This window comes from Globicephala melas, chromosome 10 (assembly GCF_963455315.2).
Source record: "Globicephala melas chromosome 10, mGloMel1.2, whole genome shotgun sequence".
NCBI classification, from domain to species: Eukaryota; Metazoa; Chordata; class Mammalia; order Artiodactyla; family Delphinidae; genus Globicephala; species Globicephala melas.
In genome coordinates, this window is record NC_083323.1 from 7,356,615 (window position 1) to 7,379,715 (window position 23,101).

The window sequence follows — 23,101 nt, forward strand, 5'->3', positions numbered from 1 at the left end:
CTGGCCCTGTCCGCGCCGCGAGGTTAACGGGCGCCAGAGGTGGCAAGCGGAAGGTTAATGTGTCGCTCAGCTCCTTTTCCTGGTCGTTCAGCCTCTCCTCGCCCCCTCTTCCTCCCGCTCTGCCCGGGCCCAGGTTTCCCCCTCGCCCTTCCCTCGACGTTACGCGTCCCCCGCCGAAGCACCAGGAGCTCGGAATATTCGGGCTAAGCCGCGTTGATATAGGTTTGAAACCTTTACAGAGTTCCAGTCAGCCGGCTGGGAAGTAGTCCCGGCCCGGCGCTCGGCCCCGCCCCTGCAGGGCGGAGGGACGCATCACGCAGGGGTGGGGAAGCCGGATCCGTGCGCAGGGTTGCTAAGGGTGAAACTTTTCATTGACTTTGCTCACTTCGGGCAGGGGCGCGGGAAGGAGCGGGTCGTCGGCGGGGAGAACCGAGTGGCTTGGGCGACGCGGGGCCAGAAGGGCAAGACCGTCCGCCGGCCACAGCCGGGACCGTCTTCCGTCCCGCGACACAAGCAACCCTCCGGTCCTCCAGCCTCGCGCCGTCGCCGCTGGCCGGCCCGCCCGCCCTCTGTCCCCCGCCGCTGAGCCCGACCTCCAAAAAGCTGAAAGAATTATTATTGAGATCATAGCCCATACTCCCCTCACTCGCTCCCCCATCCTCAACGAAGAAAAGGACACATCGGCTCCCGGGAAGGGAGAGCAACCTCCGCCCCGCGCCCAGGACCACCCTGGAGGAAGAAGCCGCCCCGCGGCCGGCACACCGCCCCGCCGCCGCGGAGACCCGAGTGAGTGAGTGGGGGGCGTGCGGGCGGGGGGGCTCCCCCGAGACCCAACAGGCCCGACGCCTTCCCCTACCCCCGCCCCACTCCCGCTCTCCGCTTTGGTGGACTCTCCACGTTGCTGTCGCCCCCCCTCTTACACCTGGCCAACATTTTCCGTTCCCCTTCCGCCTCCTCACTGGACCCCACCTTTTCCCCGTGCTCTTCTTTCCCTCACGTTTGCTCTCATCCTGGGGTATCCCAGAGCCCCTTTCTCTCCCTGTTCCAAGTGTGGCCACCTCCTGGGTGCGGTGCATTTCCTCCCTTTTCCCTCCGTTCTTCATATCCTAGAGAGTCGCTAGATTTTCCTCGTTCCCCGCGAAAACATAACTCCCACCACCATTAAATAAAATCAGAAGAAGGAAGGGGATCCAGGCCTTGTTTTTCTGCTTTTCCCGTGTGCGGGGTAGGAGGGTGGTAATAATTAATAGGGCTTATTTTTGGCCCTGTGGAGCCTGAGGGATGGAGGGTGGACACCCCCCTTTTGGACCGGTCAGTGGTGACTGTCCTCTGGCCGCCGAGCCAGAATTTACCATTTGGCTTTAGCTCTTTATCCACGTTAGTGTTTTAAGGGGAAACTGGGCGGAAAAAAGTACCCTTACAGCAGTATCAGGGAGTGGATTCAGGTTGACCCTGGTGAGGTGCCTGGGAGGAAGAGCCTTACTCCTAAGCTCCTGTCCAGAGGATGGACTGTGCCCTTGACCAGAAAGGGAGGGGGAGGAGGAGGGAACAGAGAGAGGAGGGGCAGCTGGCAGCCCTTTCCCACCCCCTAGAGGAACCAGAACCCCACACAGTAGGCGTCAACTCGTGGGCTAGCCGAGGGGGGTCCCTGGTGTCTGCTCAGTATCTAACCTTTCTTTTCTTCTTCCTGCCCACCCTACCGTGGGAGTGGGTCCCTCATCTTTGATTTAACCGCAGAAAAACATCCCTATTGCTTTCTTGGGTGCCTGCCCCCATCCCCCTCTTAAGCGGAGGGGGAGAGAAGCTTGTGTGGGAGGAAGGATTAGGGAGGTTTAACACCCTGCAGAGGAGCTTTGCCGAGGATCTGGTAAGTCTGGTCAATAGAGCAGGCCTTGCAGCGGAAGGAGACTCACAAACAATTTTTAAGTATTAGAAAATGTTGTCAGATGTACAGTTTTTTCTTCCCTGGCTGGGAACTCTTTCCCATTACCTAGCCGGGTCTGGTTACTCGGACTTGGATTAGAAGAGGGGTGAGGCTTGGGCCCTGCTGGCGTCGGGCCTTCTGATTGTCCGCCCGGCGCCTCCCCGCAGCTTAAAACTGGGAATTTCTTTGGCCGAGAGGACGGGAGAACTGGGTTTATTCCTGCCGTTCCATTCCTGGTTGTGAGGTGCTACAGCGGAGCCCGCTGGGCGTTAAGTGAAAAGGCTCTTTCTCTTTGAATCCGCCGTCCCTACAGCAACTCCAAAGGGAAACCACCCAGCCCAAGGAATACAGATTAAGTGGCAGGGGTTTGGGGAGAGGGAGGGATGTGACTCCTATCTATCCCGGCCTACCGCCTTCACCCAGAAAAAACTCATTAGAAGCTGTTAATTCAACGGTCTTGCGAGGCAGTGAAGAGAGAGGAAGAAAGAAAAGTTCAGTTTTTCGGGAAGCCGAGACATGGATATGGTGGGCGACACAATACGGGGAGTAGGCCTTATGGGTAGAATTTATATAAAATGTATTAGGCGGTGGGCGGGGGAGGGGGGGGGGCGCCAGTCTGCCACAACGCGCATGTGCATCGGAAACTTTTCCTCGGTTCTCCCACCCTCCTCCAGCTCCCCTTACTGGGCATGCGTAGTTCCCCGGCTGAGTCTTCGCAAAGTACGCAGGGAAGTGTAGTGTGCAGAGAAAGTAGGTCGTTTGCTCCAACCTGAGCGTGAGGTTTCTGAAGACTACAATTCCCAGAGCGCAGAGTGCACCTTTGCCCCGGACCTCCCCGTGTATGTTGGGGTTCAGTCAAGTCTTCCTGGCTTCAGAGGAACCTGGAGAGGCCTAGAAAGGGCCCCCTTTTTTTTTTTTTTTTGGCCGCCCAGCGGGGTTTTGTAGGATCTTAGTTCCCGACTGGGGATGGAACCCAGGACGTCGGCAGTCAGAGCATGGAGTCCTAACCACTGGACTGCCAGGGAATTCCCAAAAGGGCCCTCTTAGTCGGAAGGAGTCTCGTAGTCAGACTTGGGCTTGCACAGTCCATGTTTTGGGGAGATGGTGTGGGACACTGGGGGGGGGTGCAGTCAGTTGGCACAAGTCCTGGTAGCCTTTCAACCACACCCACCCGTCTGCCACCGAGACCAGTGTGGTGGGGCCACCCGCTGTCCCGCCAGAGCCGGGCTCCCACTGCCCAGCACCCGGTCTGTGACACCTACTGGCCTTGTCAAAATTGAGGACCCTGAGTCCTCTTTCCACACTCATTTGAATCTGGTAGTGCTTGATTGTCCTATGATTTGGATGTTAAGGCTTGAGGTGCCTGAATATTTTACAGGTGCTCAGGGTTTGGGGGCCCAGTGGGTTCCCTCACTATCCCTCCTTTTCCCCTTTAAAACAACTTTTTCTTCCTAAAAACTGTCCTTCGAGTTTTTGTCAGAAGTTCTCTGGCGTCTCCATTTACCATATCGTTGACTTGCAGCCTCCTTTCAGCTTCTTTCTCCCCTCCCCCGTACGCGGGCCTCTCATTGTTGGTGGCCTCTCCCGTTGCGGAGCACAGGCTCCGGACGCGCAGGCTCAGCGGCTATGGCTCACGGGCCCATGCCGCTCCGCAGTATGTGGGATCTTCCCGGACCGGGGCACTAACCCGCGTCCCCTACATCGGCAGGCGGACTCTCGACCACTGCGCCACCACGGAAGCCCTCTTCCCCCTTTTTTGACATTCTCTTGAGCACTTACTCCTTTAAAACTGAACACAGGGATCTGAATCCAGGATGAACTTTGTTGCTGGAATTAAAGCAAATGAAGGAGGATAAGATTCTAAATAAAAGGGGACAGAATTTTACTCTCATATTTGCAACTTTTTAATATGTTGACAAAAGGTAGATTTTGCTGTTGTTAAGCACTTAGCCTTTTTTTTTCTTTTTGCCACATTTCTGGCCTTTTGTGCCTGAGTCAGGGTTGGAGAAAGTCTTTGAGTCCTCTCCTGCGGCTTGACTTGAATCTACTTGTTCCTTGTATTGAAGGGTGGTTATTTTTAAGCTAATTTTACCACATTGTATGAATATTTAATTTATAAGCTCTAGAATTTGTCCAATAGCCTTAAAAAAATGAACAAACTGATGTGAGTGGTCACTCCTATCTTTAGTTAAAGACAGCACCAGTGCTTTAATCCTCTGTTCCGTAAGCTTCTTGAAGTCAAAATTAGAGCTTGAGCTGCTAGAGCAGAAAATCTCATTCTGGTTGTCCGTCGTTTTTGTAAGGTTCCACCCCACAGCCATCTGGCCTGGCCTGTTCTCGAGTTGAAGAAGCGAAGGTGGCATTATCTACTTCTGATTTGTGCAGCAGCATCACTGAGGTATAAATTGGTGTGCCGCTTTTTTTTTTAATAAATTTATTTATTTATTACTTATTTAATTTTGGCTGCGTTGGGTCTTCGTTGCTGTGCGCAGGCTTTCTCGAGTTGCGGCGAGCGGGGGCTACTCTTCGTTGCAGTGCCTGGGCTTCTCATTGCGGTGGCTTCTCTCGTTGTGGAGCACGGGCTCTAGGCTCACGGGCTTCAGTAGTTGTGGCATGTGGGCTCAGTATTTGAGGCTCGTGGGCTCTAGAGCCGCAGGCTCGATAGTTGTGGCGCACGGGCTTAGTTGCTCTGCAGCATGTGGGATCTTCCCGGACCAGGACTCGAACCCGTATCCCATGCATTGGCAGGCGGATTCTCAACCACTGCGCCACCAGGGAAGCCCCTGGCGTGCAGCTTTAGTTGCTAATGCTGCAGAAAATGGTTAGCTGGGCAGGGCTGATGACAGTGATTCTATTGTATTTTGGGGTAGGAGGCTTATTTCCCAATGACTTTGGCCTGCATTTAAAATGCTCCCATTTTGAGGCCGAACTGTTCAGGGGAGGTGATTTAGAAGGCAGTTACGCAGCAGAGTTTGAGAAGGCATAGCAGGGTGCAGGAGCCCTTTGGACCACGTGGCATGCCAAGAGGCCATGTGGTTCCTTGGGAGAAGGGTCATATGTCATGTTCAAGTTTTACTTTTCAAAAATACTTTGAAGACACTGTCTTTAACTCCAGGCCCATTCTTGGGAACCAGTGCCAACTTTCTTTACAACTTTTTAGTCTCATGTGTGTTGGACACGTCTAGTGGGCCACTGTGGCCCTTACAGGCCTTTGTTCTTGAGGGGAGGCCCATGGTCCTGGTAGCTATCTTTGCATCTGGTGATGAATCCAATCCTCGTAAACAGAAAGCTCCTTATCTTTATCATTCTCCTTCTCTTTAAACCTAGAAGGACCCTGGAATTGATCTTTGGCGACCAGGAATAGACATCTGAACACACATGGAGATTGTCTGTATTGGAGGCTGGGATAGATGGGGAGAAAAGAGTCACCTGAATCCTGAGCCTCCCTGTGGAGGGCTCAGGAGAGGCCATGCTCGTGGCACTTCTTTTGGTGCCGCACGTGACCCTTTGTCTACTCAGACCTGAAGTGAGGGAGGGGCTAGACATGGCCGGCGTCATCAGATACTCCACATTAACCCAGTGCGTTTTCTCTGATACTCACCCCGGAGAGCTTTGCCTGAGGGTTCCGTCCTTAAAACGCCCTGGGGAGCCATGGTCCCAGGCCGTAGCCAGTTGGGTCAGGTGTTCCGAAAGCTCAAGATCCTCAAGCCTAGAATTAGCACCTGGATACTGTGTGCTGGACCCAGAAGGGATTTTAATCGAAATCCAGCTCCAGGGACAAAAGATGCCCTTGACGGATAGTGGATCAGTCTTGTCTCTGTGCTGAGCTCAGCAGCACATTCTCACCCAGAGGTCTGGTTAGGAACATTTTCTGGCTCTGTCGGCCCTCAAAGATGGCCCTTTTCAGTTCAGTTCTCCTATGGCATGAACCTGGATCTGCCCTTTTGGAGAAGGTGAGGCAATTAGGATCACTGGCTCTCAGGACCTCACAGATCATCTTCCTGAGAAATGAGGCTGGCCCAGACCTCAGGAATAAACCTTTTTGACCTCTGTGGATCTGGCTGTGAGAGAATCCCAAAATAACAAGCTGAGTGTTTATGTTGGACTGCCTCCTCTCCAGGGATCTCCAAACACGTGATGAATCTGGTCTGGTGCCAAGGACAGGTGGTCAGACAGTCCCTGGGAGACAGAGTGATGATGGGTCCCCAGCTGGAGGCTGTAGGGTGATGGAAAATTTCTTCTCTCTGCCCACCTCATCACCTACACTCTAGCCAGAAACTATAGAGATTTCCCTCAGGCCACACCGGTACTGCTCTTAAGGCTTTGTTGGCCTACAGGGCCCACTTCCCTCTCCTTTCCTCTGCTTCCCTAGGGCAGCCCCTAGTCAGTAGTTTCCTTGTTGGTCCATGCCTCTGATTGTGATAGGTCTTGACTTTTTCCTGGGGATCATGCCCCAGTCTCCATTCTTGGAGGCTGTCTGGATGGAAATGCTCGCCTTGGTTACACTGTTCTGCAAAAGAATCAGCTCTGCAAACCCAGAGTGAGCCAGAGCACACGCACACCCAGGGAACTCAGGATAACAAATTGGATGCGATTGGAGTCCTGGCCTCCTGTGAAAAGTTGGCAGTGCTGCTTTCTGTTCAGTGACCTGTATCCCTTTCCATTTAAGGGGTTGAAACTAAAGATTTTAAACTCCTGTCTTGGCCTGTGACAGTTTGGGAGTGGGACTTCACCGAGATATTGCAGAGACAAGTTAGCAAGAGCCTTCCCTTCTCCATCTGATTTAGGAGCTCGATTTTTTTGGTGTCACTCATAAAGTGACCTGAATTCTCAAAATAGTGGAAACCACAGTACCCCTGTTTCTTTAGAAGTACTTAAAAATATTTATCAAGTGCCGACTAAAATATCATGTTACTGATGAAACTAAGGCTCAGAAAAAAGGGACTTGCCCACAGTCACACATATAAACCTGTCACTAGTGCAGCAGAAATGGGACCCTGAGGCTATGTGATCCAAAGTTGGTGCTTTTCTGTCTGATGCCCACTGGCTTTCTGCATATCTACTCATGAAGCCTTTCTTTCTCATTTTTCAGCGTTGTCTGGAGCCCAAGGCTGCCCACCTTACATTTCCTACCACTGTCCTTGGCTTGTGCACGTGCCTGTGCTGATTCTCTGCCTAGGAAAGGACGATGCAGCTGGAGATCAAAGTGGCCCTGAACTTCATCATCTCCTACCTGTACAACAAGCTGCCCCGGCGCCGGGCAGACCTGTTCGGTGAGGAGCTAGAGCGACTCTTGAAAAAGAAATATGAAGGCCACTGGTACCCTGACAAGCCACTGAAGGGCTCTGGCTTCCGCTGTGTCCACATCGGGGAGATAGTGGACCCCGTGGTGGAGCTGGCCGCCAAGCGGAGTGGGCTGGCGGTGGAGGATGTGCGGGCCAACGTGCCCGAGGAGCTGAGTGTCTGGATCGACCCTTTCGAGGTGTCCTACCAGATTGGTGAGAAGGGGGCTGTGAAAGTGCTCTACCTGGATGACAGCGAGGGCTGTGTTGCCCCAGAGCTGGACAAGGAGATCAAGAGCAGCTTCAATCCCGATGCCCAGGTGTTTGTGCCCATCGGCAGCCAGGACAGCTCCCTGTCCAACTCCCCGTCACCGTCCTTTGGCCAGTCGCCCAGCCCCACCTTCATGCCCCGCTCCGCTCAGCCCATCACTTTTACCACCGCCTCCTTCGCAGCCACCAAGTTTGGCTCCACCAAGATGAAGAAGGGGGGCGGGGCAGCAGGTGGGGGGGCGGGGGGCGGGGCAAGTGGCCAGCCGATCCCCCAGCAGCAGCCCCGCATGGCCCGCTCTCCCACCAACAGCCTGCTGAAGCAGAAGAGCCTCTCTCTGTCTCTGCATTCACTGAACTTCATCGCCACCAACCCAGCCCCTCAGTCCCAGCTCTCACCCAATGCCAAGGAATTCGTGTACAACGGCGGTGGCTCTCCCAGCCTCTTCTGTGATGGGGCCGATGGCCAGGGCAGTGGCACCCCGGCCCCCTTCGGGGGCGGTGGGGCTGGCACCTGCAACAGCAGCAGCTTCGACATGGCCCAGGTGTTTGGAGGTGGCGCCAACAGCCTCTTCTTGGAGAAGGCGCCCTTCGTGGAAGGCCTCAGCTACAACCTGAACACCATGCAGTATCCCAGCCAGCCGTTTCAGCCCGTCGTGCTGGCCAACTGACTGCCCACCTGCCCACGGGGCCAGGAGCACCCAAGACCACAGAAAAGAGAAAGGAAAGGAAAGGCCAAAAAAAAGAGGAAAAGAAAAATACACAAAAAGATTTCCAGTCTTCTCACTCTAACTTCTAGAAACATGACCCAGGCCGGGCATGGAGTGGGAGGGGCCCCTGAAGCACTGAACAGTGTTTAGCTCAGCCCCCTGCTGCTCTCCTGCCTGCCTCCGATTTATTCGGTTGGTTTGGGTTTTATATTTCTTTTTCTTTTTTTCTTTTTTACATGTAGTTTTCTATATAACATCTTTAATTAGTGGCTTCCTGTGCTAAGAATGGTCCAGATGTGAATTGCTGCTCCCTGCTCCCTCCCTCCCTCCCTCCCTCTCTCCCTCCCTCCTTCGCATGCCTGGTTTAGGGTTGGTGTGTCCCAGCTCACAGGGAAGGAAGACAGTGGCTGGGGCCTGGCCCTCCTCAGAACAGGGAGAGACTGCCCCGTGTCACTGTCTTCATCACCCAGCTGTCCTCTCAGAGCCATCCAACCTCAGCAGGCCTGCTCGGGCCCTGCCACCCAGATAGGTCTGACTCCAGCCCCCGCTTCCTCTCAGGCCTGGGCCCTAGGGAGCTGCCAGCTGGCCACTTGACACCCTCCCCCTAGAGCTGAAGTCTGTGACTCCAGGGAGGTTAGCACTCTGTCTGGTGTCCCTTTCATCTCTGTCCTGTGGCCCCATGCCACCATTCCCACCTGGCCCAGACCATCACCGAGGCCCTGGAGACCCAGCCATTGGCACATGTGGCCTCTCTCATGTAGCCCCTTCTTTCCTGGGCCTGAGTTCTTGGGTAGGGAGGTGGGGTGAGTGTAGGTGTGCGTGTGCATGCGTGCGTGCGTGATTTGCTCTCCTGTTTTAAAGGATTCCGAGCCATGTGAAACTTCCCCTCTGGGTGTGATTCTGGGTCGCAGCAAGTGTTTATTTATGTGTGAGGGTGGGGAATGCACTGGGGGTGGGTTGTCAGTCCTTTTGTGGGGTGCTTCACGTGGTGGCGCCAGACTGGCTGAGCCTGACGCTTCCAGAGGAAAGCACTGCAGAAGGAACTGGTTTCTAGACTGCGGAGGGATCTGCACTTTTGTTTTTGACCAAAAAAAAAAAAAAAAAAAAGGTTACCAGTGAGGGGCTGAGGGAATGCCCAGCCTCTGATACCTAAGAGAAGTCCCTGGACTCGGACCCTCCTATTGTGTGACCTTAGCCCAGGGTGGGAAACGCTTACCTGAGCGCCCTGGGGGGTGGGAGTTTTGGGTCAGTGCCTGTAGTGGGCAGTCCAAAGCCTTGAATTGAGACTTTGGTCTTTTGGCTGTAGATGTCGCTTTAATACATTTCTTCCCCTGCCTGCTTGAGAACCTCTTGGTACCTCTTGCCATCCCCTCACTGTCTGACCCAGGCCCACTGGGCCCAATGCTGATCTCGAGCAGGCTGGGCTGGACAGGCGCTTGGCCACGGCAGGCGCTGTGTCTGGATTCTTGAAGAGCCCTCCCCACCTCTGCTGGAGAGAATTTACCTTGACCCAACCCTAGTGGGCTAGCTTCCACGCCATGACGCTTTGGCAAGTGGGCACGTAGCATCAGGGCCCCCATCACCAAAACCTTTGGCACCCCACCCTCTCCTCCCAGTGACCCCAAGTTGGCAACTGCTGTGGCAGCGGATCCGGCCCAGACGGACACTGCCAGCCTCCTCTCCCTGCAGTGGGCACCAGCTCTACCTCCCCGCGCGGGGCAGTGCCCTGGCTCCTTGGCCCGGCACCGTCTGTCCCCCCTAGACTTCTCAGGGGCCAGCCCCGTCTGGGCCACCCTCTCCCGAGCCCTCAGCTCCCGCACAGGTGACAGGCCCAGGCTGCTCTCTGGGAAAGGTTGGATGCTGCCTTATGCCCCCTTCCAGCCCCTCTTCCCCCACTCATGCACACAGGCACCCACCACACCCTGGGCGGCTTGTTCCTCACCACATACAGGGAGGGGGAGACCAACCCCTTAGTGTCTTTTGAAATACGAAGAAAAATGTGTGAGCAGGAGCATGACTCCTGTGCTGGGCTCTTGGGCCCACCTCAGTCTGTCTCAAATCTAGGCATTTTTGCTTCAACTTTATTTTTTTTTTTAAGAAAACAAAACAAAAATCTGCACTAATTTACCTGGTTTCATAGGAAAACTTTTTTTTTTTATTTTTTACATTTTTTGGTGTCCGTTTGTATTGAATAATTTGCTACATTTGTAAAATGTAAGAGGTATATATAATATATGTATATTTCTAACGTAAAGGTAATTTTTTTCTTTTCAAGATTTTTTCTTAAGAGGAGAGAAAGATATTTTTTCAGGAAAAACAAACTTTAAAATAAAAAAAGAGGAGAATAAAACCTATTTCTCCCCTTTCCCCATCCTCTCTCTGTCTACCCCCTTTCCCAGGAACAAGTCAAAAGGTGGATCGTCTTGTAAAGGAAGTAAACTTTTAGTCCAGAATGATGTCTTTTTCTCAGTGCAGTGAGCTGTAGATTCTCTAGTTTGACCCCTGGGGATGGGAAGGGGGGCACTGAGGCAACATGGAGAGGAGCTCGCGGGAGCAGGGTAATGAATTTGTTTTCTTTAGTGAAGGAGGAATACAATCAAGTGTTTTGTATTCAGAATGTTGTGCAATATTTTGGAATGGAACATTGGTGTGTTTAGAGATTTAGTTTAAAAACAAAACAAAAAGATTGATCAAATCTGTACAGTTTATATTGTTCCAGATTTTTTTAAGTTTGTATTAAAAGCATGATATATAATAACCTTCTGCTTGCTCCCTGCTTGTTTTGTTTCTGGGGCCCCTTTTGGGATGGGGAGAGTTGGAGTGACCCAGCCCCTGTGAACCTCACGAAACGATTAGTCATCCTCACCTGACCCCTGGGTGGGCACAGTGTCACAGGGCCCTTTTACCACCTCTCCCCTCGGCCCAGGACACTTCCGGGTGCCCATTCCCACAGGGCCTTTTCCACACGGAAGCAGGTTCCATGAGGTTGGGAACTGCCCCGCTCCCTCTGCTGACAGGTGGTGAGAACAGGACACGCCTCTTCTGGTATTTGGCCATCAGAGACCACTAGACCCTTAGGAGTGGGCAAGGATGAGAAGAGCCTACCTAGGTCAGGTTCCATCCAAAAACCTGGTGCTTAGATTCTCGACCCTTCTCTTGGCTGGGCAATTCTGGAGCTGTTTCAGGGTTGACGTGGCCTGCCTGAGCCCGGGGCTAGGGAGGAAATCAGCGTCTCCTCCCTCTTCCTTGGTACCTGGGGCCCCTCCCCAGCAGTGATGCACATCAGCCTCGCAAGGCCCAAGGGTTGAAGATGTCAGCTAGGTATTTGTTGAATCTTATTTTACACTCACAACAACCTGGTGATAACAGGTATTATCTCCATGGTACAACTGAGAAATGGGCTCCAAGTTAGATTACCTGCAAAATTCATAAAACTAGTAAGTGGGGAAGCTGAGATTTTGCCCCATGTGTGACCTTTTCATGTATAAAACTGTGGAAACTGCTATGGAAGAGTGCCACTGGGGTGTGGGGGGAGGGCTGCCACTGGGTGTGGGAGAGGTGACAGGCCTGGGGGATGCCACCTCCATCCAGGCTGGGGCAGGGGGCAAGCAGCTCTTCTGGGGCATCAAAAGGACCGGCGTTTCCTCAGGCCCCTCACCCCCCAAACAGGCCAACACCGATCCCTCCCCACCCAAGTGTGTGAACTGGGCCTAGAAGCTCTCAGGCCAGACATCCCACAGCTGCACAAGGTCCCAGGAGCCCTTGATGTCTGGCCCCTCCATGGACCGCTTCCTTCAACAGAGCCTGTCGAGGAGAGAGAGGCCCCAGTCCAGGATGCCCAGGCCCTGGCAGAGCTCTCCCTTTCCTCTGCCCTGGCAGGGAGAAGCCCAGCCTGTCTCAGTGTCCCTGTGCACAGGTTGCCCATTGCCTGTGGGCCCCAGGTCCCCTCACATACTCATTCCTATTTATGTTAATATAAATAAAACACTTAGCACAGGTTCTACTAGAGTAGAGGCCCATACCCACTCCCACTCACCCATACCCACTCACTCATTCCCACCCCCTGTGCACGTGCCAGGGAGCTGACAGGCCTGGGGGAGGCCCAGCTCAGGTGCCGAGATCGCCTTCCCGGCCAGCCCCTCCAGCTGAAAGAACAGAGAGTCCGGGTTTGAACAAACCTCCAAATTCTCCATGGCTCAGGCACAGAAATGATTCATTCATACGTTCTTGCCTCCATTTATTCACCAATTGCTGGCTCTGAAGGGGTGCAGTGGGAGACCTGGGGGTAAGGAGAGAAAGAACATTCTGGTAGACTCAGAGTTCCTTGGAAAAAAGGCTCACTTATTCACAAACACTCCATGAGCACCCACTGCCTGCCTGGGGAGCACAGGTGGGACAGCAGTTACAGGAGAGGTGTATACAGGGGGCCTGGGAGCCCAGGGATCAGGAGGCAAAGAAGAGCCAGGAAGGAGAAAAGCAAGACCAAGTCCCCTCCCCAGGGAACGTGTCAGGTGGGCGCCCATCAGGGAAGAGTCTAGACTCTGCTCCCTGAGAAAACAAGGATTCCAATCCCAGCCCTGCCGCTCCTGAGCTGGGTGACCTCAAGCAACCACTCCACCTACTCAGGCGTCTCAGTTCTCTCACCTCTAAAATGGGTATAATAATTACACCTACTTGTGAAGATTAAATGAAACAGTGAGTGGAAAATGCTGAGCACCGTAGCTGGCCCAGAATAAATGACAAGTACCATTTCATCAGCAGGGCCATAATCATTCATCCTCAAACACCAGCAGCCAGCCCAGTCCTGGATGCTTCCTTGAATCAGCAAACAGGTCGAAACCCAACCCTGCCAACAGCGGGACCAGGCTGGGGTGGAAAAGGAAACTCCATTCTCAAAGCAGACACTAGGCTGGCCCCCAGTCTGCCCTCTGCAAGAGTGGGAAGCTGCTTGTCCCCCAGCAAGGTAGCATCCTGGGACGTATACTAATCACCCTCAAAATAGTTTCTCCTGGAGAACAGATGGGTGGGTAGGGGTGAGTCATGGTGGCAGGAGAACCCTGCTCCATTCGTCACTGCTTGCCTGAGTCAGCACCCGCCCTTGGGCCAAGGGGATGCCACTGTCTGGTCCCCTCACTGCCACCTCCCCCAAGTGAGTCATGGGGTGGAGGGGCACACTCTTGCCCTCCCTCCTCCTTTCCCTGGGTCTGGCCACTTCAGCCAAGTCCTGAGTGGGCAGGGCCTAAGGACAGGCTGGGACCAGCCAGGAAGTGTCCAAGCCCCTGGGTGACAGGAACCTGCTGATTTTCTGGGTTTTAATTTGGGGAATTTCACTGCCAGCGAGAGAAGTGGGTCCTCACAGCTGCCGACTCTGTGTAACCTCAAATATCTCTCTCCCCTCTTGACCTCTGTCCCATTTGTACGAGAGGCAGTGAGGCTAGGCGCCTGTCCAGCTAGGCCATTTGGGCTGGTCCCTGGGTCAGCACCGCTTCCTGCCCCACTGGCTCCTGAGCCCTGGTGAGGGCCCTGGAGGACCCTGTGCTGTGGCACCTTCCCCAGGGAGGGGAGAAAACAGTGATGGGCTGAGCGCTGGGTGGGACCATAGGGCTACCAGTCGAGACCCCCGCAGGCATGAGGACCTGATCAGAATACTGCTGACCTGTGGCAGGGCTGGTAAGGCCAAGCAGGAGAAGAGGCCTGGTCCAGCCACCTGGACATCTGGGTCCTGAGGCTGGCTCTGCCCTAACTGACTCCAGTAAATCACTCAACATTCAACGTTTACCATTCAACATGGAGGCCCCATAAGTGCTGGGCACTGTTCCAGGCATCTTCCTGAAGTGATGTTCTAGGAACCACAAACAAATAAGTGAAGAATTTGTCAGATGGTGAGGATGTTCCACTAAGACAATCAAAACTGGTGATGGTAGCTAGTGACCAAGTGGCTCCTTGAGATTGGGCAGTTGGGGGAAGGCGAACCTTCCCAAGGAGGGGGCTTTCAACCCGCAATCTGAATTACAAGAGAATTGGCAGAGAGAGCAGAAGAGAGGTCAGCCACTCCCAAGGGCGAGGTAGAAAATAGTACGGTGTGCTCAGGGAATGAAAAGGCCAGCAGTAAACAAGAGACAGGCAAAGATGAGGTCGAAGAAGTCCTCAAGGCCGCATCATGGGCCCCATAGCCCAGGTGGCGAGCTGGGATCTAACCTCCAATGTGAGAGTTAAGTCTCTCATGCCCAGGTTGCTGCATCTGTGGCTAGGAGCAGAGATAGAGTTCTCTCACACATTCAATCAGCAAACCTCCCCAGAGCCCCTCCTCTGTGCGAGGTCCTGACCTGGGCCCTGGGCACGGGCCTGCTGGAGGACAGGGAGACTTCTAGTGGTAGAAAAGTGGAGTAGAAGACAGACCCAGGTCATTATGACTTCAACACCTTGATCAGATCCACGGCAGAAGGAAGGTCAGCGAGCCGCAGGAGGCTCCTATCCAGCCCCGGAAGGCTCTTCAGAGGGTTGATAGAAGCTCATGGGGGAGGAGCTATGGCCCAGCACACATGCCAAGTACTTCAGGCTGGGCTGGTACGATGGCACCTGGACTCTACATTGAGGGGCTCCAGGCGGTGGGCAGGGAGATGGGAAAAGAAACAAGACTCCTGAGCGGAGGAGCGAGGGGGTAAAGCCATGGGCACAGCAAGTGCAGATGACCCCCTTCACGGAGCCACAGAGATATCCAGGGGGCAGAAATGTAAAACTAAAACTATAAAATGTTTAAAAGAAAACAAAAGAGGGACTTCCCTGGTGGTCCTGTGGTTAAGATGCAGCGCTCCCACTTCAGGGGTGCAGGTTCGATCCTTGGTCTGGGAACTAAGGTCCTGCATGCTGCACAGCCAAAAAACAGAAGGAAAAAAAAACAACAAGAGAAAATATTTGTGATCTTTAGTTATGCAAAGATTTCTTAGATACGACTCCAAAAGAATGATCCATAAAAGAAAAGACTGATAAATTGGACTTCATCAAAATTCCCTTAGATACTGTTAAGAGAATAAAAAGACAAGCTATAGACTGGGAGAAAATGTAGGCAAAATACAGTCTTTGTAAAAGAGCTTTTATAGAGAAACTATGAAGAACTTTCAAAACTCAATTATACCATTTTACAGGATATACAAATATCAAATCACTACACTGTACACCTGAAACTAATATAATTTTGAAAGTCAGTTATATCTCGGGACTTCCCTTGCGGTCCAGTGGTAAAGAATCTACCTTACAATGTAGGTTCAATCCCTGGTCAGGGAACTAAGATCCCACATGTCCTGGGGCAACTAAGCCCACGTGCTACAACTACTGAGCTCTCGTGCCTCAACTGGAGAGCCTGTGTGCGGCAAACTACAGAGTCCACATGCTCTGGAACCTGTGCACCACAACGACAGAGCTCACACGCCCTGGGGCCTGCATGCCACAACTAGAGAAGAGAAAACTCAAATACCACAACTAGAGAGAAGCCCATGCACCACAACGAAAGATCCCACACGCCTCAGAAAAGATCCCGCATGCTGCACCTAAGCCCCATGCAGCCAAAAATAAATAAAATAAATAAATAAATCTTTAAAAAAAAGTCACTTACATCTCAATTTTTTTAAATCCTCAATTATAAGAAAACAAACAGCCCGTCCCTGGTGGCGCAGTGGTTAAGAATCTGCCTGCCAATGCAAGGGACATAGGTTCAAGCCCTGGCCCAGGAAGATCCCACATGCCGCAGAGCAACTAAGCCCATGCACCACATCTACTGAGCCTGTACTCTAGAGTCCGCAAGCCACAACTACTGAGCCCACGTGCCACAACTACTGAAGCCCGTGCGCCTAGAGCCCGTGCTCTGCAACAAGAGAAGCCACCACAATGAGAAGCCCGTGCACCGCAACCAAGAGTATCCCCCGCTCACCGCAACTAGAGAAAACCCGCGTGCAGCAACGAAGACCCAACACAGCCAAAAAGAAAGAACAAACAACCCAGCACAAAATTGGGAAAAGATTTGACTATATCAAAAGAAGATATATCGATGGCAAATAAGCACATGAAAAGATGTTCAACATCATTAGTCATTAGGAAAATGCAAACTAAAGCCACAATGAACACAACTATTAAAATAGCTAAAATTAAGGGACTTCCCTGGTGGTCCAGTGGGTAAGACTCCGCGCTCCCAATACAGGGGGCCTGGTTTCAATCCCTGGTCAGGGAACTACATCCTGCCTGCATGCTGCAACTAAGAGTCCATATGCCGCAACTAAGACCTGCTGCAGCCAAATAAATAAATAAACAGATTTTTTTTAAAAGTTAAATCAAATTGAACATTTGGAAAAATAATAAATGACTTTTTTTTTTTTTTTTTTTTTTTGCGGTACACGGGCCTCTCACTGCTGTGGCCTCTCCCGTTGCGGAGCACAGGATCCAGACATACAGGCTCAGCGGCCATGGCCCACGGGCCCAGCCGCTCCGCGGCACGTGGGATCCTCCCGGACCGGGGCACGAACCCGTGTCCCCCACATCGGCAGGCGGACTCTCAACCACTGCGCCACCAGGGAAGCCCAATAAATGATTTTAAAAATAGCTAAAATTAAAAAGAAAGGCCATACCATGTATTACCGAAGATGTGGAGGAATTAGTAACTTTTATACACTGCTGGTGGGAATGTAAAATGGTACAACCACTTTGCAAATAATTTAGAAGCTTCTTTAAAAGTTAAACTTCTGGGGCCTCCCTGGTGGCGCAGTGGTAAAGAACTGCCTTACAATGCAGGGGACACAGGTTCAATCCCTGGTCAGGGAACTAAGATCCCACACGCCGCAGGGCAACTAAGCCCGAGTGCCACAACTACTGAGCTCGCACCTCAACTAAAGCCCACGTGCCGCAAAACTACAGAGCCCACACGCCCTGGAGCCTGCATGCCACAACTACAGAAGAGGAAAGCCGCACGCCACAACTAGAGAGAAGCCCGAGCACCACAACGAAAGATCCCACATGCCTCAACGAAGATCCTGCGTGCCACAACTAAGACCCAATGCAGCCAAAAATAAATAAATAAAATTTAAAAATAGATATTTAATTTTTTAAAAAGTTAAACATCTACCTACAATATGATCCAGCTATCCCATTCCTATTCACCCGTAAGAAAAGGAAATAACTGTCCATACAAAGACTCGTACACAAATGTTCATAGCAGCTTTATGTGTTAGCCCTAAACTGTAAACAACCCAATGTCGTTCATGGGGAGAATGGCTGAACAAACTCTAGTACACCCACCCTATGGAATACTGCTTAGCAATAAAAGGAAATGAACTACTGGGACTTCCCTGGCAGTCCAGTGGTTAAGACTCTGTGCTTCCACTGCAGGCGGCCTGGGGTTGGATCCCTGGTGAGGGCACTAAGATCCCGCATGCCGCGTGGCACGGACAAAAAAATAAAAAATAAAAATAAAATAAAGACAAAAAAAAAAAGAAACGAACTACTGATACATGAATGAAGCTCAAAATATTAATGCTGAGTGAAAGCCCTAGCAAAAACAAAAAAACCCACACATACTGTTTCAATCCATTTATAGAAAATTCTAGAAAATGTAAACTAATCATGCAGCAAGAGGAAACAGATTAGTGGTTATTTGGGGACAGGAGAGGAGGAATGGAAGGGACTGGAGGGAAGGATTAAAGTGGGGAACAAGGGAATTTTGGGGGGTGATGGATATATTCATTATCTTGATTGTTTCACGGTATATAATATGTCAAAACTTACCAAATTATAATCTTTAAGTACGTGCAGCTTATAGTTTATCAATTATTCCTCGATGAAGCTGTTGGACAAGACAAAGTCCCTGCCCTCACCAAATTCATGTTCTAGTGGGCAAGATAAATAGTAAACCTCATAAACAAATGAGAAAAATACCCTCAGGGAAACAAAAGGACGCCACATGGTGAGAACGCGGCAGAGGGAGTGGTGAGGAGGGTGCCTCCGAGCAGGTGCAGTTCCTCCCATCTCTGTGCCCCTCACTCCCTGGGGCGGCCCCCTTCCTGTTTCCCATGGTGAACGCTTAACTCTCAGCCGCTGTGGGGCTTTGCACAAACTGCTCTGCAGCTCAGCTTCCTGAGCCATGGGGGGCAGGGGGCAGGGGAGATAAGGCTGTGTCCTCTCACGTCTCGGCGTCAGCACGGGGCCCCGCAGTCAGTTCTCTGCCCAAGGGGGCCTCTCACCTGCTCTGGCTGGATTTGGGGACAGGGAGAGCAAAAATGCCAGGAGCAGGAAAATAGGCTTCTCAAGAGCCCAGCTGCCTTCCTCTGAAAGGCACCCCAGGGAGCCTGTCCCTCAGGACTCAGGGCTGCCTTCTGGGAGAGGAAGGTTTGGAACAGCGGGCACCCCTCTTCAGCAGGGCATGCAGAGAGGCAGGAGGGGCTGAGGCGTGCCAGGCCCGGGGACAGGCCAGGTTGGCCTGAGGCCCAGAGGGGCGGGGCAGGAGGTCATCGGCCATGGGCAAGGGGCCCACTTGGCCCTCTCTCTGGACACAATGTCCTGGACTGCTCCAGAGCTTGGCTGGCAGACAGGGAACAGTGACTGGCAGAGAGTTCGGGGAGCCGGCCGAATGGCGGGGGGGCGGCCGGGGGGAGCAGCCTGGCCTGAGCAAAGGGCTGGTTCTTACAACCTGTCCTGCCACCTTGGGCAAGCAGAGGACCAGCTTGTCCGGGAGGCAGGCAGGGGGCCTGGCGCCCTGTGGGGACCTCAGCAATCCCTCCCTACCCTGTGCCCTAGTTGCCCCGTATCACCAGCAGCTGCCGTAACGTGAGCTGAGTTCTCCAAGAGTACAGAACCCTGCAAATGGCAGTCCAGCTGCTCACTGTTGTGGCCTTAGGCAGGTCACAGCCTCCCTGAGACACAGAACTCCACCTGAAAAATGGTGTCTACTTCTTCGGGCTTCAATGCTTGGGAAGCATTTAGGATAATTACCCTCACAGAGGAAGCCCTTGATGCAATAGTTTGCTATAATTACCACATTATAGCAGCAATAACAATGTTCATATATGGAGGGCCTCCGGGGTGCCAGGAGATTTACCTACATTGTCTTGAATCTCCAGCAGCAACCGGAAAGCAGCTTTATCACCCTCATTTTATAGGTGAGGGAACTGAGCTCCAAAGTGACACAGCTGATATCAGGGGGCAGTGGCTCCCTCAGTAGGAACCCAGCCTCCCCTGTGGGCAAAAGGGTTAGGGCCTGATGGGTGGACCCTGGGGGGTTCCTTGTGGCAGAGCTGAACCAGGGAGGGGCCGAGGGGGTGCTAGGAACTCAGCAGCAGAACCCAGAGACCTCAGTTGCTTCCCATAGGACTCTCCTAGATCCTGATATACAAGCCACGGGAGTCAGCAAGGGCTGGAGGCAGGTGCAGGAAGAGATGCATTCGTACATTCAGAAAATACTGATGGAGGGAAACACAGTCCGGTGTTGCTGTACATGGCCTCTGGAGTCGGACTGCCACTTCGGACTCAGACACTGTCACTAGCGAGCTGTGTGGCCTGGTGACTCCCAGTTTTCCCATTGAAGGTGTGTTTGTCCCTGGGCAAACCAGGACTTTTGATCACCCTACCTGGAGGAGTTACTCCACTTCTTGGTTTCCCCAACTGTAAAAGGACACCAATTCTCACCTCAAGTTGCTGTTTGAAGGTAAGATTAACATGTAGCCCTGGACTCAACACTCCAGGCCCGATAAAGGTGAGCAGGGTTAGAGGCATTTCATCTCAACCTGGCAGAGGCCAAGCAAGAGGGGAGGAAGGGAGGTGTGATTGTCCCCATTTTGCAGATGAAGAGACTGAGGCTCCCATTGTGTCTGAGCAGCACAGAGATCTGGGCAGATACCTCCTTCATCCCAAAGCCTGTTCTTAGAAGGTGCTCAAAACGTGTTGGGTTGGCTACCTCAGAGAGAGACCATGGGTGGCACTGCAGGGGATCCCCAGGTGCTCCCAGGGGTCTTGTGCGAGGACAGCCGGGCAGGGCCTGCAGTGCTACACCAGCGGGCCCTTCAGCAACAGCCTCAGCTGCAGCTGCCGGCCGGGCCACAGGGCAGACCTAGACCACGTGCTCCCCGGGCAAAAGCCAAGGTGCACTGGGAGTTGACTGGCTCAGTGGGGCACCGCCTACCAGCCCAGGGCCAGGCCCAGGTCCTGCACTTTGTCAGGCCCTGGGAGGGGTGAGTGGAGGATAAGGACAGTTCACAGTTACCTTCCTAAGTACTCAGCAGGTGCTGAAATGCGGGGTTCTTCCCTAAGACCTTAGAAGGAGGGCCTGCAAGCAGCACCATTTTATAGGTGGGGACAGTGAGATTCAGAGAGGCGGTTTACCCAAGGTCACCCAGAGGGTAGGCGGAGGTACCAGTCACCACTGGGCTTCACTGCCTGACTTTAGAATTCAAGATACTGGTGGCCCACACACAGTGGGATGGGAAAAGCAACTGCGGAAGACTCCTCAGCAGGGGACCTCCAGAGCCCCCAACGTCAGGGCCAGGAAGGGAACTTTTGTTCAGAGGAGGAAGTCGTGGCCGCAGCCGGAGCTGGGGCTCTCACCGCAGACTGAGCTCCCCTGGGCTCCCCTCGCCTCCTAGCGAGGGCGGTTACCCCCATCCCCGCGTGCACCCCAACTCACTGTGCCCTGCTGGACAGCTGCCTCAGTTTCCCCTTGGGCACTAAGCAGAAGGGGAGGATGCCGGGCCAAACAAGGCAGCGCGGAGGGAGGCGGCCCTGGCCTCTCCTTTCCCAGCCCCACACCACAGCGGAGCACGAGGGGGAGGGGGAGGGGAGGGGAGGGGTTACGTAACGGGCGCGGGGCGGGGAGGGGCGGGGCGAGGTGGGGCTGGGCGGGCGTCAGCGCCGGCGCCGGGTAAGGGGAAGGGAGGCGTTAGGGGCGCCCTCTCCCGGGAAGAGCCAGGCTGTTCCGTCTTCTCCACACTAGGGCAGCCCCCTCCGCGCTCCCTTCCCCGCTCCTGCCCGCGAGTGCTGGGGAATCCGGCGGGCCTACAGCTGGAGAGACCGAGGCCCAGAGCGGGCGCGGCGAACTCGCCGAGTCCCGGGCTGGGCGTGCGGAGTGGCCGAGGCCGCTCACCGCGGGGAGTCTCCTGCTCAGAGCCACTCGCTGGCTCCCCAGTGCCCGACCTCGGCGCCCCGCAGCCTCCTCCCCAGCCCCCTAGCCAGGCCTTGTCACACCTCCGGCTCGGGCCTGGCTGGGAGCTCAGCAGCGCCGCGGACCCGCCTTGAGGCCTGGAGGCCGCCCCCCGCCCCCCGCCCGAAGGTCACCCGGGACCCGAGGGAGCTCCCGGCCCGCGTCAGCCGCGCGCCGCCCCGTTCCCGCTGGAGCGCCTCTGCCTCCCCCGCTCCCTGGCGGCCGTTCCTGCCTCCCTGCTCGCACTTACTTCATCCGGCCCGGCCTCGCTGTTATTTATATCCGCGTCTGTCTCCCCAGCACAGAAGGGAGGCAGCAGCAGGCCCGGCGCTGAGGCCTGCAGGCACACCTGGTGCGACAAATGCCGCTCGCCGCGGGGCCCACCTTTGGCCGGTAGACTGAGACAGCCCTGTGCCTAAGGCCCGGCAACTGCCACCGGAGGTCGTCCCCAGCCCAGAGTCCCACCTTGACGGCAGTGGCTCTCCCTCCCTGCCCCTCGTCAGGGCATTATCTTGGGTCTCCGTGTTGCATCCCAGGAAGCTCCTAAAGTAGGATCATCGGGGCCACTGGGAGGCTGCTTAACAATGCTGATTCCAGGGTTCCGCACCAGGTCCCTCTGAGTGGGCCTCCCGTGAATGATGCCTGGGACTCTGCATTTGCAACAGGCTCCCTAGTAGAATTATGAGCTTTTCTAAGATTTGAGAGCGGTCTGTGCTGTGGTTGCTTTTGGGAGAGGGAGAAAGCAGACAGTAGGAGGGTGGCAGATTGGGACTGCCCCTGCTTTGATTTGATGGAGCAGGATGGAAAGACCCCGCAGGGGAGAGGTTAGGGCAGAGCCATTGACGGCCTCTGGGGAGGGTAGCCTGGGAGACTTGGCCGGGGAATGAATTGTGGACGCTAAGCAACACCCCACCCCCACCAGTAAAGCCCTTTAACGCCAACTAAGGGACAGACCCCCACCGTTCTCCTGCAAAGTGGGCCTTGGCCCCGCCTTACAAGGCTCAGTTTAATCCCTTCATCCAAGCGCTAGCTAGACCCTGGGCTTGGAGAGCGGAGTACCATACTGTTGCTGCCCCGCCAGTCCAGGAAGAGAGGCGGGCAGCAAACATACAGCAGTTACAATCATAACTGTGATTCGATGGAGCAATGAAGGCTCAGAGCGGAATTGTGAAGGATGAATAGGAATTCCCCGGGGAAGATAGGATACAGGAGGGGGCATTCCAGGCAGCAGGAACATCTTGTTCAAGTGCTCAGAGGCCTGAAATAGCAACCTCTGTAGGAATCTATGAGCGGTTTGGTGAGGCTGAGTGTCAGGAGCATGGTGAGAGATGAAGCTGGATGTGCAGGGCGAGCCTTGGCCAGACGAGGAGGCCAGACTTGGTCCTGAGTGCATGGGGGCTTGGAGCCACTGGAGGAGGGATGAGGAAGAGGAGGGATGGGAGGGAAGCTAAACACAGGACACCGCCACAGCAGAGGTGGCGGGGCCTCCCTCCCACCCCTTCCCTGTATTCCCATGGCAGCCCCCTATACCCACTCTGGCTCTAGAAGCTCAAGCTGGAGACTGCCAGGGGACACTGGACCCCATCCCAGCTGGGTGTGATGTGCTGTGAGGCCTGGAGTAGGTGATTTTTGTGCTCCTGGGTCTCAGTTTCCTCATCTATAAAATGGGGGCAGCACTAATCCCTGCCAGTCCCTCCTTGGGATGAGAGTGAGGAGCAGAGGAAATGGATAGGCGGGAGGAGCT

The 23,101-nt window shown here is 54.0% G+C and overlaps 1 protein-coding gene and 2 long non-coding RNA genes across 5 annotated transcripts; 1 reads left to right on the forward strand and 2 right to left on the reverse strand.

The window, feature by feature from the left end:
- Positions 1-336: 336 nt before the first annotated feature.
- On the forward strand, positions 337-10,946 carry TOB2 (transducer of ERBB2, 2). Of its 3 annotated transcripts, XM_030855811.3 has the most exons (3): positions 337-786; positions 4,228-4,322; positions 7,017-10,946. In XM_030855811.3, the coding sequence occupies exon 3, from the start codon at positions 7,113-7,115 to the stop codon at positions 8,142-8,144; it is 1,032 nt and encodes a 343-aa protein (XP_030711671.1). In that variant the 5' UTR covers positions 337-786; positions 4,228-4,322; positions 7,017-7,112; the 3' UTR covers positions 8,145-10,946. The 3 variants fall into 3 exon arrangements, with proteins under 3 accessions (XP_030711671.1, XP_030711674.1, XP_030711670.1); XM_030855814.3 differs by lacking the exon at positions 4,228-4,322 and having other exon boundaries at positions 337-790; XM_030855810.3 differs by lacking the exon at positions 4,228-4,322 and having other exon boundaries at positions 338-786.
- Positions 10,327-14,503, reverse strand: LOC115852745 (uncharacterized). The gene is made up of 2 exons (XR_004039259.3): positions 12,362-14,503; positions 10,327-11,987 (listed from the first exon to the last, which is right to left on the reverse strand). It is a non-coding gene; the product is annotated as an uncharacterized lncRNA (long non-coding RNA).
- Positions 14,504-14,510: 7 nt separating this feature from the next.
- On the reverse strand, positions 14,511-20,949 carry LOC138842826 (uncharacterized). Its single transcript, XR_011377755.1, has 3 exons — positions 20,845-20,949; positions 17,955-18,055; positions 14,511-15,050 (listed from the first exon to the last, which is right to left on the reverse strand). It is a non-coding gene; the product is annotated as an uncharacterized lncRNA (long non-coding RNA).
- Positions 20,950-23,101: the final 2,152 nt, after the last annotated feature.